Source organism: Lycium ferocissimum, chromosome 7 (genome assembly GCF_029784015.1).
Source record: "Lycium ferocissimum isolate CSIRO_LF1 chromosome 7, AGI_CSIRO_Lferr_CH_V1, whole genome shotgun sequence".
NCBI classification, from domain to species: Eukaryota; Viridiplantae; Streptophyta; class Magnoliopsida; order Solanales; family Solanaceae; genus Lycium; species Lycium ferocissimum.
In genome coordinates this window covers 35,218,556-35,233,988 of record NC_081348.1, presented here as the reverse complement: position 1 = coordinate 35,233,988, position 15,433 = coordinate 35,218,556, and the positions used below count along the sequence as shown (strand labels likewise).

At 31.4% G+C, this 15,433-nt stretch overlaps 2 protein-coding genes across 2 annotated transcripts in view; both read left to right on the top strand.

Annotated features, from left to right (window-relative positions):
- The window catches only part of LOC132064636 (large ribosomal subunit protein uL3-like), an 84,065-nt gene that overhangs the window by 32,842 nt on the left and 35,790 nt on the right, over nt 1-15,433 (top strand). The gene's annotated exons all lie outside the window — the stretch shown is intronic.
- On the top strand, nt 10,738-13,461 carry LOC132062762 (ATP-dependent RNA helicase drs1-like). Its single transcript, XM_059455265.1, has 5 exons — nt 10,738-10,945; nt 11,747-11,895; nt 12,742-12,898; nt 13,066-13,256; nt 13,332-13,461. Exons 2-5 carry the CDS (start codon nt 11,782-11,784, stop codon nt 13,440-13,442), a joined length of 573 nt encoding a protein of 190 aa, XP_059311248.1. The 5' UTR covers nt 10,738-10,945; nt 11,747-11,781; the 3' UTR covers nt 13,443-13,461.

Genomic DNA, 15,433 nt, shown 5'->3' with positions numbered 1-15,433 from the left:
TACCAATACCTATGAACAAATCCAACAAACTCCATTTGTCTGTTATAAGTTATTTTAGGCGATCTAGACTCATGAGTTTGCCTGAATAGAGTTGTGACGTTGTTGAGGCTGCATAGTGGGAACTTTATTTTGTTTTGTAACCAATCGCCCCCTTGGTAGACTTGCATAGTCCAAATTCTTGCTTTCATTCAAATAGCTTACTCTTTAACTTAAATGGGTTTACGGAGAGCAAGAGGTATGACCAATATGATATTACCCAAAAGAAAGAAAAAGAAAAAAAAAGGACCAAAAGAATTGCATAAATTACAACCATGTCCTTCAAAAAATCTCTGGAACTAGCGATTACTTAATTGGTTAAACAAGCCTCAAAAAAGCCTTAAATATAGAAATAGAGATTCAAAGATATTTTCGTCATTACCCACCTGAGGAATACAAATAGGCAATAGCCCCCCAAATATTCTTTCCCCATCAATTCCGCGAAACTAAACACCGACTATAACACAATATCTCCATCTCCATAAAATGAAGAAATCAAGGGTGAAAAATAGAGGAATCCAAACGGAACCGTTAAAGCTAACGGAGCCGGAGATGAACGCTGCGTTACAACTTATTCAGCTTAGCGGCGATTCCGATAGCAGCCGTGACATTTATGACGCCGGCGACAGTTCAAGAGTAGTAGAAGAAAGCGTTGGCGACACGGCTGAGGTATCATCATCAACAGCAGTCAATATGGCAGAGAAAGCTTCTCCTTCACCTAAGAAAAGGAAGTTTCGATCCGTCGTGGCACTTTATCAGGTTACAAAACCTTTGATCCGTAGGAATAAACATCGCAAGTTTAAATCCTGAAACTAAATACTACTCCTATATATATTTGCCACGAAAAAAAAAGAGTTAAGGAAAAAAAATGTAAATTAGTTCGTGTATGTATCTTAATCGAACGATATTAATAAATGTTGGTATTGTAGTTATTTTTGGTGTAGTATGTAGAGTTATTATCCTTTACCTAACTGAATGTTCATGTGTGCTTTTGTTTCATTTCGTGGATTGGAGTACTCAATGGGGGAGATTTTCGTGTGTTCTAGAATATTCTTATTAACTAAGCTTACAGTTTGAATTCAAACTTTCTGACATAGCAAATTAATAAAATCAAAATATTGGAAGGTTAATTTGACTTGCATATGATAATGATAATTTAATTAATTCGTTTAATTTTGTGATGATTACTTTGTGCTACATGAATTAAAAGCCAATCTGAAGGCATGTAATTTTGGACGTTATGTTGGCTCTAGAATTTGATCAGACAACAATTACATCAAGTTAGCTCGTGTATCTATTTTTAATTATGATTTGGTCTTTTTTTCCCTGTATATAGTTTCTTTCTTTAATTTTCTCGTTGGATTTTCATGATTTACAACGATTGGTTTCATAGCAATATTTTTTTCTCAATTCTTATGTCTGTCTGCACCTTCTAGAGCTTTAAAAGCTCAAGCTTATATTTGTAGGTATCATGAAGGTTTAAGATGATTCAATTCTTTTTTTTTTTTTTTTTTAACTAGCAAACATGCACAATACAACATTATCAAGTTGAGAGCCTTTAACACGTTCATAGAAATTCCTTCCACTACTCAAGGGATCATAAATCCCCCTAGGATGTAGCCCGGTGTTAGCTCAATCAGGAAAAGTTGAGGGAATTGTGTCTTACATCACAAGTTCGAACCCTACGCCAGGGAAATTAAGTGTAGTATTTAAGTGGAGAAGGATAGAGGGTGGGTCAATCATTTCCGAGCTTTTTAAGGTTGCGGTTGGTCTGAAGGGTTGACTCAGACGGATTTCTCGATCACCCAAAAAAAAGTGCTCCATTTGATACAATATCCTTCATATTCCAGACACATGCATAGCTTAGAACTTAGTAAGAAATATAGTTTCTTGAAATTTTTCATCTCGAATTGTATTCCCCCGAAAGGAATGGTGAAGTTGAAAAGCTAATCCTTCAAATCTTTGTTGTGGAGTCGAGAAATTATACGCCCTTTCGTTGAATCATAAGGACTTAATTCAATTTTGACTCTATCTACTTTGGCAAAGTATCCTTATAAAATTATGTCGGATTCTTCCGAAACGTAATTTAGAATCGATCTAAACGAACCCGGAACAGACCGTTGGGAAGCGATTCGCAATTAAAGCTTCATGACTCCATTTTGGTTCTTAAAGTTCCCTTGAGGTATCAACTGATGAGAAAGATATTAGACAACCCCCCTTTTTTATTTTTAACAAATTTCACATATAGGAAGTTTCGAATCCAAGTAAACTATAAAATTATATATACCTTAAATTCAAGCATTTTAGTTTGTCATGTTTTTGAATGTGTAACTTCAACAATTATCTTGATACAACAGGTAAGATGTTACGTTTTCTTCCCACATTTTGTTTAAAAAAATTAACTTCTGCCGTATGCTGGCAGTTCCCTTTTTATTCTTCCCACATGCATTCACCTTTTGATTGCTAAAATGAGAAGTCGTTTCCCCTTCTTGTAGTGAAGAAAAAGAGAGGACACCCCATTTGGTAAAACATGTGTGAAGATTGTTGTTTGAAGTAGAAAGATGATGATAGTCAAAAAGTCAAAATTAATAAAGGGAGTACATGTAGTTGCACTATAATATAACAAGGTTGTGCAGTGGTAGATATCCCTTCATCCTTAATCATGCTCGAGTTCGAGGCTTATTAGGTACAAGGTTTATTAGGTGCATAATAATGGCCTTTATTAAGGAATACTTTTAAAAAAAAAAAAACTAACGCAATAACTTTAATGGAGCCTTTTATATGTGGTAAGGCGGCATGGACGGTCTGGGTCTATTATATTTAGTCTTTTTTCTTCCTTGCTCTGAATGACCGCCTCACACGTGGCTGATGTTATTATTGAAAAATCCTACTTTAACTATAAACAAAAAAAAAAAATTACTCCGGAGTATTTAACATGTAATGAAATGTAAAAGGAAAAAGTAATTAGTGGTTTGTTGTTGTTGACCCAAACAGAGATCTTAGTATATATGTGAGAGATATAACATTAAAATATATATAAGGGAATTTCTATATAGTGTTAGATATATTTAGATTATGGATCGTAATGGAGTATTAGTGATAATGTTTGTTCATGTAGCTAGTCGTGAATTGATACGTTGTTGTTGTTGATTGAAATATTAACCACAATCAATCAAATGGAGCAAAACTGATAATGGCTATTCATACAACAAAGCTCAATAGTTTGAGATTGAGGTATCGTTACTACTATTATTTTTATTGTTTGTTGACTCATTAAAACTACTGTAAAAGTGAAGCTATGAAGGTGATACTGCAATTACAGGTAAATGATTGGTAATCTAAATAACGATTTGGAGTGCATGCATACCATTGTCTGCCGATATCTGTGTAACACCTGAAGTATTCTTACGTAAGGAAGAATTTCCTACTTATACGAGTCGCTCTAATGCTAGTTTGTACTGTGTCCTTTTGTTTCTTTCTACTTATCTATTTTAAACTAGAGGAGAAGACCTGGGAAAGAGTATATTTCCATTTTTTAAGAGGTGTAGTGTGGTTAAATCAGTTCAAAGATATTCTTTTTAATATGGTATAGTAATATTTTTTTATTTTGGGTTAAGTTTGCACTTTTTTCTTGAATGTTTTGCACTGGATCCATTATATATATGTAGCTTCTAATATTTTCAACTACCGATATGGTTGGATTTTATTCGTACATCCAATAATCTCCTTCTCAAACTAAGTTTCAGGTGATTCATCATTACGATTCACTTGTCCCTTCAAGTCTGCATGGTCCATTACTACTGCCAACGAGTTAATTTTCAAAATTCACTGTGTCTCACTCACATGGCTGAGCATTCACGACCATCGAAGCTCAGTGCTAGCTTCTTCTTCTTGTGCAGTGCATTTCAAAGTTATTGTTAACATGGTAGAGGTAGTAAATCACGCCATTATTTTGCCATTTTCATACTCGTGTCGACGAACCATTAACTATTATTGAGTTAAACAATCCAAAGATGCTCTTAGTACTGTTAATATTATTCAATTTGGACCGCTCTCAAGCTCAATAGAAATTTTCCTAAAAGGTTTTACACTAAAGAGTATTTCGACATGTTACATGTAAATTTCTAATAACACATGTTTCTAATTTTTTAAAGTTATTCCAGTAGAAACTTAATATCCAATAGTAAAAATGTGGTTTAGCGGTCAATAAAATGGATGAAAACAATGGGAGATAAGGATTCAAATCGGAGCACTGATGGAAAAATGTTAGTTAACTTCTTCTCACTTGCTTCTTGATAGACAAAGTTATTCAGTATATGTCTTTGGTGAGAGATAGCAAATATCCGATATAGTAGTCGAGTAATGCATAAAAATTGACTAAAATATCTTCACATCAAATAAAATAAAAAATTAAGTAATGTTTACACTCAAGTACTCGTGGGAAGTGAAGTCTAAAATCTGTTAAGTTGGTACTACTAATACCACCTATGAAATCCAACAAACTCCATTTGTCTGTTATAAGTTTATCTTAGGTGTTCTTGACTCCACGAGTTGCCTGAATAGAGTTGTGATGTTGTTGATGCTGCATAGTGGGAACTTTATTTTGTTTTTTAACCAATCGCCACCGTGGACTTGGATAGTCCAAATTCTAGCTTTCATTCAAATAGCTTATTGTTTAACTTAAATGGGTTTACTTAGAGCAGAAGGTATGACCAGATGATATTTACCCAAAAGAAAGAAAAAAGAAGAAAGAAAATAAAAGACCAAAAGAATTGCGCAAATTACAGCCGTGTCCTTCAAAAAATCTCTGAAACTAGCGATTACGTAATTGGTTAAACAAACCTTAAAAAAATTTAAAAACAAAAAGAGAGATTCAAAGATATTTTCGTCACTACCCACCTGAAGAATACAAATAGGCAATAGCCCCCCAAATATTCTTTCCCCATCAATTCCCCGCAAACTAAACACCGACTATATACAATATCTCCATCTCCATAAAATGAAGAAATCAAGGGTGAAAAATAGAGGAATCCAAACGGAACCGTTAAAGCTAACGGAGCCGGAGATGAACGCTGTGTTACAACTTATTCAGCTTAGCGGCGATTCCGATAGCAGCCGTGACATTTATGACGCCAGCGACAGTTCAAGAGTAGTGGAAGAAAGCGTTGGCGACACAGCTGAGGTATCATCATCAACAGCCGTCAATATGGAAGAGAAAGCTTCTCCTTCACCTAAGGAAAGGAAGTTTCGATCCGTCGTGGCACTTTATCAGGTTACAAAACCTTTGATCCGTGAGAATAAACATCGCAAGTTTAAATCCTGAAACTAAATACTACTCCTATATATATATTTGCCACGAAAAAAAAAAGAGTTAAGGGAAAAAATGTAAATTAGTTCGTGTATGTGTATTAATCGAACGATATTAATAAATGTTGGTATTGTAGATATTGTTGGTGTAGTATTTTAGAGTTATTATCCTTTAACTAACTGAATGTTCGTGTGTGCTTTTGTTTCATTGGGTGGATTGGAGTACTCAATGGGGGAGATTTTCGTGTGTTCTAGAATATTCTTGTTAATTAAGCTTGCAGTTTGAATTCAAAGCAAATTAATAGAATCAAAATATTGGAAGGTTAATTTGACTTGCATATGATAATGATAATCTAATTAATTCGTTTAATTTTTTGATGATTACTTTGTGTTACATGAATTAAAAGCCAATCTAAAGGCATGTAAAATTTGGACGTTATGTTGGTTCAAGAATTTGATCAGACAACAATTACATCAAGTTAGCTCGTGTATCTATTTTTAATTATGATTTGGTCTTTTTCCTGTATATAGTTTCTTTCTTTTGTCGTTGGATTTTCATGAGTCTCAATTCGTATGTCTGTCTGCACCTTCTAGAGCATTGAAAGCTCAAGCTTATATTTTTAGGTATCATGATTCATGAAGGTTTAAGATGATTCAATTCTTAGTTTTTTTTTTTTTCCCCCCTAGCAAACATGCAAAATACACATTATCAAGTTGAAAGCCTTTAACACGTTCATAGAAATTCCTTCCACTACTCAAGGGATCATAAATCTCCCTAGGATGTAGCCCGGTGTTAGCTCAATCAGCAAAAGTTGAGGGAATTGTGACTTAGATCACATGTTCGAACCCTACGCTAGGGAAACTAAGTCTAGTATTTAAGTGGATAAGGATAGAGGGTGGTTCAATCATTTCCGAGCTTTTTAAGGTTGCAGTTGGCTTGAAGGGTTGACTCAGATGGATTTCTCGATCACCCAGAAAAAAGCTCCATTGGATACAATATCCTTCATATTCCAGACACATGCATAGCTTAGAACTTAGAAGGGTAAACTATAAAAATATATATACCTTAAATTCAAGTATTTTAGTTTGTCATGTTTTTGAATGTGTAACTTCAACAATTATCTTGATACAACAGATAAGATGTTACGTTTTCTTCCCACATTTTGTTAAAAAAAATAACTTCTGCCGTATGGTGGCAGTTCCCTTTTTATAGCAAGAGAATAGTTTTCTTCCCACACGTATTCACTTTTTGATTGCTAAAATGAGAAGTCGTTTCCCCTTCTTATAGAGAAGAAAAAGAAAGAAGACACCCCATTTGGTAAAACCTGTGTGAAGATTGTTGTTTGAAGTAGAAAAATGATGATACTCAAAAAGTCAAAATTAATAAAGGGAGTACATGTAGCTGCACCATAACGTAACAAGAAGTTTGTGGAGTAGTAAGTATCCCTTCATCTCAGCGGTCTCGAGTTCGAGGCTTATTTGTTACATAATCGCTTTGTACTACACTATTTGAATTCATTATGTCGAAGTCTAGGAATAGTGGACGCTTATTAAATTCGCGTAAGAATACTACAGAATATAAAATATTTTTGCCAATTTTTTGTATCAAAATGTTGAATTCAAGATTCTTTTAATCACCAAATAAGTTAGAAGTGGAAACTTTAAAGGGAGGAGTCTATTAGTGCTATTTTAAAGAGGTGGCTAGAAAAGATAAATTTCTTCTCAAAATCATTCGCATTAATAGGAAAAGACCATAAAAATAGATTTGTTGTATGTTTCACTCGAATTTAAAGCACAATGTCAGTATTTTTTTTTTTTGAAAAAGACATAAGTGACATTTATGTAAAAAGAACAATAAACGGCAAATTTTCATAACTTTCTCAATTAATATTAAATACCACTATTACCACAACACATTAAAAAAAAAAAAAAAAAAAAAAATTGCACGCACTAAAGCTCCCAAAAAAAAGGCACAGTTACGCTGAGGGTCTATCTATTGTACCACAACACATAAAATTAAAAAAATTAAAAACTTGGTGATAATTGTCATTTTTCCATACCATTGGATTTTAAAAGCCTGTCTTGTCTTTATTCAATAAGCAATAAACTTTGAAAATCAAAACTGAATGAATGTAGTTTTCAAGGACAATAGAGGAGTTATCTATTAGGAAGGGGATCCAATTGGTTCATGAAAAATTACAATAAAATTTATTTTTATATATATCTTATATTGTTAAATTCGCTTGCCATAAATCCTGGCCAAATTATTGTTCAAGGGAATAACTCAATGAGACATATAAACATGATATAGAAATTGATTTTTTGATGTCTTCATTTAATTCATCAATTTCTCATAAATTCTCCAACCATTGTATTGCAAAAAAAGAAAAAAGTGAATGTTTCTCAATTCAACTTAAGATTGTGTTTCTATTTTATTTTAATATCTTTTGAAGTTTTAAATAATATTACAAATATAGTGTTTCAAGTGTGCCAAACATTTATTATTTTCTATGTCTAACCAAGTTTATGGAGAGGGGACATGACCCAAAATAGAAAATGAAAAGAACTTTAGTTTTAAAGCAAACTAACTAGAATGCATTGCTGTAAAAAAAAATACTACTACATTTATCACCATCTTAATGACCTACATAAATTGTGTAGTAAATTTGACTATTTAAACTGAATGTCAAGTTTGATTAATTTTTTGAAAACTACTTAAGTTTATTAGGTCAAAGACTAGAAATAATTGACATTTATTGATTTAGGTAGTGAATCCTATTGGTCAAATTGAATAGCAAACCTGATAAACTTTTTTAGGACAATTTGAATTCATTTTGACTTAATCTAAGAATTGTATTCACTTTATTTTAATTAGCATAAGTATATTACTAAATTGTTATATTCTTTTCTAGAGAATAAGAGAATAGATGTCTATTAATTATATTTGAGTTTTAAAAATTTAATCACCAAAATAAAACAAGGTGAGCTAATAAATTTGAACAAGAGAATGTATTATAGCGTAATTGTGATTGATTTTTTGTAAGAAAAATACTACTACCTCTATCACCATCTTAACGGCCTATTTAAATTCTATAGTGAATTTGACTTATTTAAACTGAATGTCAAGTTTGGTTAACTTTTTGAGAACTAACTAAATTTATTAGGTCAAAGTCTAGAAATTGACAGTTATTAAATTAGATAGTAAATCTGATTGCTCAAACTGAATAGCAAGCCTGATAAACTTTTTTTTTTGGACAATTTAAATTCATTTTGACTTAATTTAAGAATTGTATACACTTAAATAAATTAGCATAAGAATATCACTAAATTGCTATATTCTTTTCCTAGAGAATAGATCTACTAACTATATTTTTGAGTTTTTAAATGTTAATCACCAAAATAAAACACGGTGAGCGAATAAATTTGGATAGGAGAGTTTATTATAGTGTAATTGTGAAAAGGTCGCAAAAAAGAATATCAAGTAAACTTTCTCTAGAAAGTCAGTCATTTTAAAAGACCATAAGAAACAGAGTTATTGCGTATTCTACTTAAAGTAAAAGACATGAAAATACTGTAAAATTTTAAAATAGGACAAGTGCAAAAATCGTTAAAAACAATAAATGATTAGTTTAACAACTTTCTCAATGAGTGTTAAATATCATTATAACTACAATAACTAAAACGAAATTCTTCATAATAATTTACTGAAAACTCTCGTATGTTTATACCGTTGCATTTTTAAAGTGCTTTTGATCTTTATTCGACAAAAAGTAAATCTGAATTACTGAAATCGAAAAAATTCTCAAGAAACAACTCAGCAACCAAGAGGAGTTTAGTTTCAAGTTTTCAGAGCAATATCTAAGCGACCAAGAGGAGGCATTCTAATTAAAAATCATTTTGGCCTTTTCCTGATGAAAATTGGCCGAAAAGTTCCTATTCTAATTAGATAATTACTTGAATCCATTTTTTTTTTAAAATAAGCACAAAATCAGGCATATTAATTAAAAAGAATGATACAAAAAAGAGTTGTCACGTGTTTCACTCAAAGTTAAAGTACAAAACCACATTATGATTTTTCTAAAAGTTGACATAAGGGTCAAGTGCGTAAAACAACAAAACGGCTGATTTATTTAAATTTCTCAATTAATGTTAAATATGATTATTACCAAAGTACATAAAATGAAAAATTATTTGAAATAATTGGTTTAGGATTCTCATCTCTTCCATTTTGTTATAATCTAAGAATTATAGACATTTAGGACTAGCACAGAATATGAATAAATCATATATTATTCTTTCCCTAAAAAAAAAAATTTACTAACTATATTTGAACTTTAATCATCCAAATGAAACAAGACGAGTAAATAAATTGGAAAAGAAGAGTTTACTATTGTAATTATGAAGATATAGTTAGAAAAGAGTATCAAGTAAAATTTAGGGAAAACAACACAAAATACCCCTAAAATGTAAAATATTTACCCGCTCATGCCTCCTCCAAAATAAATTTCTGTTCTTATCCAACAGGGCGAAAATATTTACCCGAGTATCCTCTCGCCCAAAACCCTTCCTCTATGTTGCCACCGAAATATATTTATATATCATGATGGTAATATGGAGGACTAAGAGAAGAATTGAAGCAGTCCTCCATGATATCATCTCAGTATATTTATATACCACGATGGTATCACGGAGGACTGAGGAGTGTCTCATTGAAGGATTGAAGCAGTCCTCCACGATACTATCACAGTATATGTATATAAGATGATGGTATCATAAAGGTTTTTTTTCTTTAGAAAAATGTGTGTTTTGAATAAATGAATGTGATACCGTCTCGGTATATTTATATACCATGTTGGTATCATAATTTGAGGATATTTCGGGTAAATAGTTTTAGGGGCATAAAAGTAAGAGGGGTATGGGCGGATAATTGTTTTATTTTCAGGGGACAGCGACGTTCTTTTTAATTTGAAGGGGGCAGCGGCGTTCTTTCCCCTAAAATTTATGTAGAAAATCAGCTACCTTAAAAAGACCATAAAAAATTGACATGTTGCGTATTTAACTCAAAATTAAAACACATGAAGACATAAATACCAAAAAGGAAAGAAATAAATGGAAGATTTAAATAACTTTCTCAATTAGTTGTAAATGTCACTATTATCACAACACATAAAAGGAAATTCTTGGCAATAATTAATCTAAAATTATTGTATGTTCATACTGTTGCATTTTAAAAGGCATTCTCGTCTTTATTCCATAAGCAATAAATATCAATTATACAAATTTAACAAATGTAGTTTTCAAGAAGACAGCTCAGCAGCCAAGAGCGCACATATAAAAGCGAGACATAAATTCATTCGCTACTTCAATTCGTTTCAATTCAAGTTTTCAAAATAATATTGTAGCGGGCAAGAGGAGGTGTTTTGAACCAGTAGGGACGACACTATTATGCTTCTTCATTTAGTTCAAGTTTTTAAGGAAATAACTCAGCGCTCAAGAAGAGACATAGAAACGCGACAAAGATGATACTGATTTGCTTCTTCATTTTATTCAATCCATTTTTACTCGTTAATTCTCTTACAATGAAGGATCAGATTATGTGATGGTGAGTTTGATTCTATCGAAATCTCATTTTATCATTTAATATTTTTCCTTTTTTGCCCTTGTTCACCACCTATATATTGATGATTCGATCTAGCAACTGTCACTACTTTAGGAGATATACTATCTCAGGTCTGCAATCCTTTTTTGGTTTCTTTTTCCTTGTTCTGAATTGATAGATCATATCTAATAAACATTTTTTTTTCTTCTATTGTTTCATTTATCGGTTTAGATATGTATCATATATGAATAGTCTTCTCTAAACACAACAATTTATTGCAAATGTTCACATCTCACACAAAAAAAAAAAAAAAAAAAAAAAAAAACACAAAGGTAACGGAATCAAATATACCTGCTTCATCTTTGTTTAGAAAATGTTTGGTCCCAATTTTTACTTCCTTGCCTTTGTAATATTTAATAAAATTGATTTCTTCTTTTTCATTTTTAGTTATAGATTTGACGGCCACATGTATCTTTGCTCCACATTTTTGTATTAATATATGCTCGATCTAATTATGTTTGACATAAGCAAAACATAACAATGATTGGAAAAAAGTTTTTTCCCCTTTTTTATCCATAATTCATACAATGGGACATTATTATCCTGGTGTAATTTTTCTGAACAGAAAAAAAAAACAAGCAGAGTGCTTTTTTTCCAGATTTCTAGAATTGGTATGAAAATAATCTCATTTATTTTTGGAATTTGAACTCACTAGTACGGAGGGAAGAACTTACTTTGTGCCAGTATGAGTTTTTAAGTTAAATAGTTCGTTGATAGATTTTGCTATCTGTTTTAAATCCACAGCATATGCGAATTGCAAAAATTGAAAGAGAAAAAGGATGCGAATAAGAAAAAGAAATCTAAAAGAGGGTAAAGATGCAGACTACCATGTACAACAAGAAATGGCAGAGAGTACAGTGCAAAGTTCTAATACCATTGACCTCACCATTAAGGTAATTCATATCTTTTGTTCATCTAATTATTTCATTTTTCTGTTTTCAATTTATGGAACATATCTAATTAATTTTTGAAGACTACAGTGAAACCTCTTAATAATGGCATACTCATATAACAATACCTCTCTATAACAACTAAGTTTTTTTTTTAATCGACTTTTTTATGTTATATTTTACCTCTTTATAACAACCATCTATAACAATACCTCTTTGTATAATTACCTTTCTATAACAACTATTTTATTTTTTTGGTGATATAATGATTAATCATTTTTATATGAATAGAATCTCTAAGATTACCAATAATAGGTCTACAGATTTTGACCAGATATATTGATACTTTAATATACTATTTATGACAAAGATTATTATATGAAAATATATTCCCATCATCAAAAGATTTTCCTTCGTTATACAAAGTGCGATTAAGCGTAGGATTTGACTATTAAGGATAAAAAAAAAAAAATATATATATATATATATATAGATTTTATACATCTTTTTTGCCTACAAAATTGAAATATTATTTAAATGTCAATGCTTTTATAGGTGTATAACAACCATTTGCTATAGCAGTCAAAAAAATTGGACCCAACAATACTGTTATAGAGAGGTTTGACTATATCATAAACAAAATTGAAGGAAGCTTGTTATTCTTCGGACCACATATTCGATCCATTTTTCCTTCTCTACCATAACACATATTGATTTTAGTTTTTATTTAACTGTGAACCTTTTAATATTAAGGTAAGAATTTACTTTGTGCATACATGAATTTTGAATTTAGATAACTCATTCATCTTGGTCTTTGTATTATGTACATAATATATTTCCCATCTCTAGTCGCTCCACAAAAATAAAAAAGAAAGTTGTAAGGAGATGATACAAAATGGGAGACCTGAAGAATCGAATGAAAGCAAAAAGGAAAAGGAGCAAGAGGGATCTTTTCAAGAGCAAGAGGCACTGCTTGAAAAACGACAAGCAGAAGAAGACATTAATGGTATTTTAGAAATTTTGTATCTCACAATTGACTTGTATTAATTCTTTTAAATTATTTTAATGTCGAAGTAGAGACGAATACTAAATTTTAAGTAAGTAGATTTAGAGTATTAATTGATTACTGTGTTCATGTATACCATTTCCTCATTGGTCTTGCATGATTTTCAGATGAGTTCGAGCTCAACATTATCATTAGTAACGATAATCTCCTCGATAATACAAATAGTACTATGAAGGACAATAACGACGATAATGGCTTGAATCTTCCCACAAGAGATGAAAAAGGTCAAAGTTACTATCGTTTGAAGCAAGGGATACCAAGGAGCGCAAAATTTCGTTCCATTATTAATATTTACAAGGTGATTGTTTTTTTATAAAAGATTGTTAAACTTATTTTAATTAATTAGCTCATCAAGTTTCCTTTTATTTTACAGTGTACGAATAGGCTCTCATCACCCGAAGATGAATATAATTGGAGTCCCCCAGGTACTTTAGAGAACCATAAATATGACGTACATAATAAAGGTAAATCGGGAAAGGACTAAGAGGATCTTCCAAGAAGACATTATCCAACAAACAAAAGCAGAAAGATATTCATAGAACATATTAAATCAATTAATTCTACATTTTAAAAATGACCATAGTATTAGTTATTTTATTTTTCATTTGATTTTCAGGTGAGTTTGAGAGCTTTGGTGAAGACAACCCGGTGGATAATTCTAATCATACCTTAATGGACATCAACAATACATCAAAAAAAGACAAAAAAATTGGCACGATAACGAAGATCAATCCATCTCAATCTACAAAAAACAGGGAGCGGTTTGGCTTTGCACAAGGCCCTCGCAACAGAAAGAAGCTGGACTGTGATGTAAATAAAGAAATATCAAAGAATACGATGTTCAATTCCATTAATGACCTCTCCGAGGTAATTTATCATCGACTTATGCCTATTTAAGTTATGTTAACAACCACCACAAGCACATCATGCTATTGAGCATGCATATTGTATTACACAATATATTTTTTATTCTTTGTCCAATCATTTATAACAAAAATAAACTTGATTTACAGGTGATAGAAAACGAAAGACTTGAAGAACACAACGAAAGCAAAACAGGAAAGGAGGACTCTTTCGAGGAGAAATTACGTAGCAAACAACAACAACAAAAAAACATCAATGGTACTTCAAAAAATTTACATCTCACAATTGATTTATATGAATTGATTTTTTTGTTTGAGAAAAGAGAGGTAAATCCTAGATTTCAAGTTATATATGTAGGTGCAAAGTATAAACACATCCGTTGTCCCATCTGATAATAGGTGCAGACTTAGCAATGTAAACATGTATCTATATAGTTCGAGTTAATGTCAGTAAATATATTTATGCATACCTATTGATCCATGAAGGGTTGATCTGCCTATGTAAAAAGGGTGAGAGTTTTTGCGAGGGTTGAAACTCTTGACCTAGAAGGCACAGGGTTTCGAGTTGTAGCCTAAAGTGCATGCAGGCATTAGATTGCAATTTCAATTTGATTTTTTGAACTTATTAATGTCCCATGTGTATCATACCTTCTCATTTGGTTATGCATGATTTTCAGGTGAGTCTGAGCTCAATAGAATCACATGTGAAGATAGTATTTCAGATAATTCTGATCGTCTTTTAAACAACAATAACGTCAGTTATTGCTCGAAACTTTGGACAAGAGATGAAAAAAATAGAAAATATCATATCACGCAAGGAATACCGAGAAGTATAAAATTTCGTTCAATCATTAACATATATAAGGTAATTCATATGTACCTTACACTTACTTTCTTACGTGAATATTAAATATTTTCAACAAGTGTCTAATATTGTTGACAATGGTTTGTTCCTCGAATATTTGACAAAATAAAGAAATTGTTAAACTTATTTTGATTGTCTCATCAAGTTTCCTTGCACTATTTCACAGTGTACTAACAGGCTCTCACCAATCGAAGATGAATATAATTGGAATCTCCCAACTGAAGAAGATCCATACATGAATATTTCGACAAAAGAAGATTCATGTAACAAAAAGAATGTTGGTTGTAAGAGAAAATTGGGAGAAAGCCAAAAAGGCAAGGGAGAAATGGATGCTACGACTTCTTCCACCTCCAAGATTGTATTTTAATTATTTCTTTGAAAGTTGAATTCATGTATCAATTCATTTGCAATTTTAAATTTCAGTCGCCTTACATACTTTGCGTTACTAACTTCCTTTTACAAAGGTTTATTTTAAAAATTAGTCAACAAGATCACTGTTATCTTTCTCAATGAAAGATATTATTCACACTTAACGTCTTCACCACAACAATAAATGTGAGTATTTTTTTCATTTTCGAGGGAAATCCCAAACAAAGTACTATGTCCAAATTCATGTTAATTATATCAGGTCGTCGAACTTATAATTATAGCAAAAAATTATCAAACTAATTTTTCTAACCGTAAAATCAAACTATTCAACTTTCATTAATTTTCATAAAAATTCATTTTGGCCTTTTTTCGAATAAA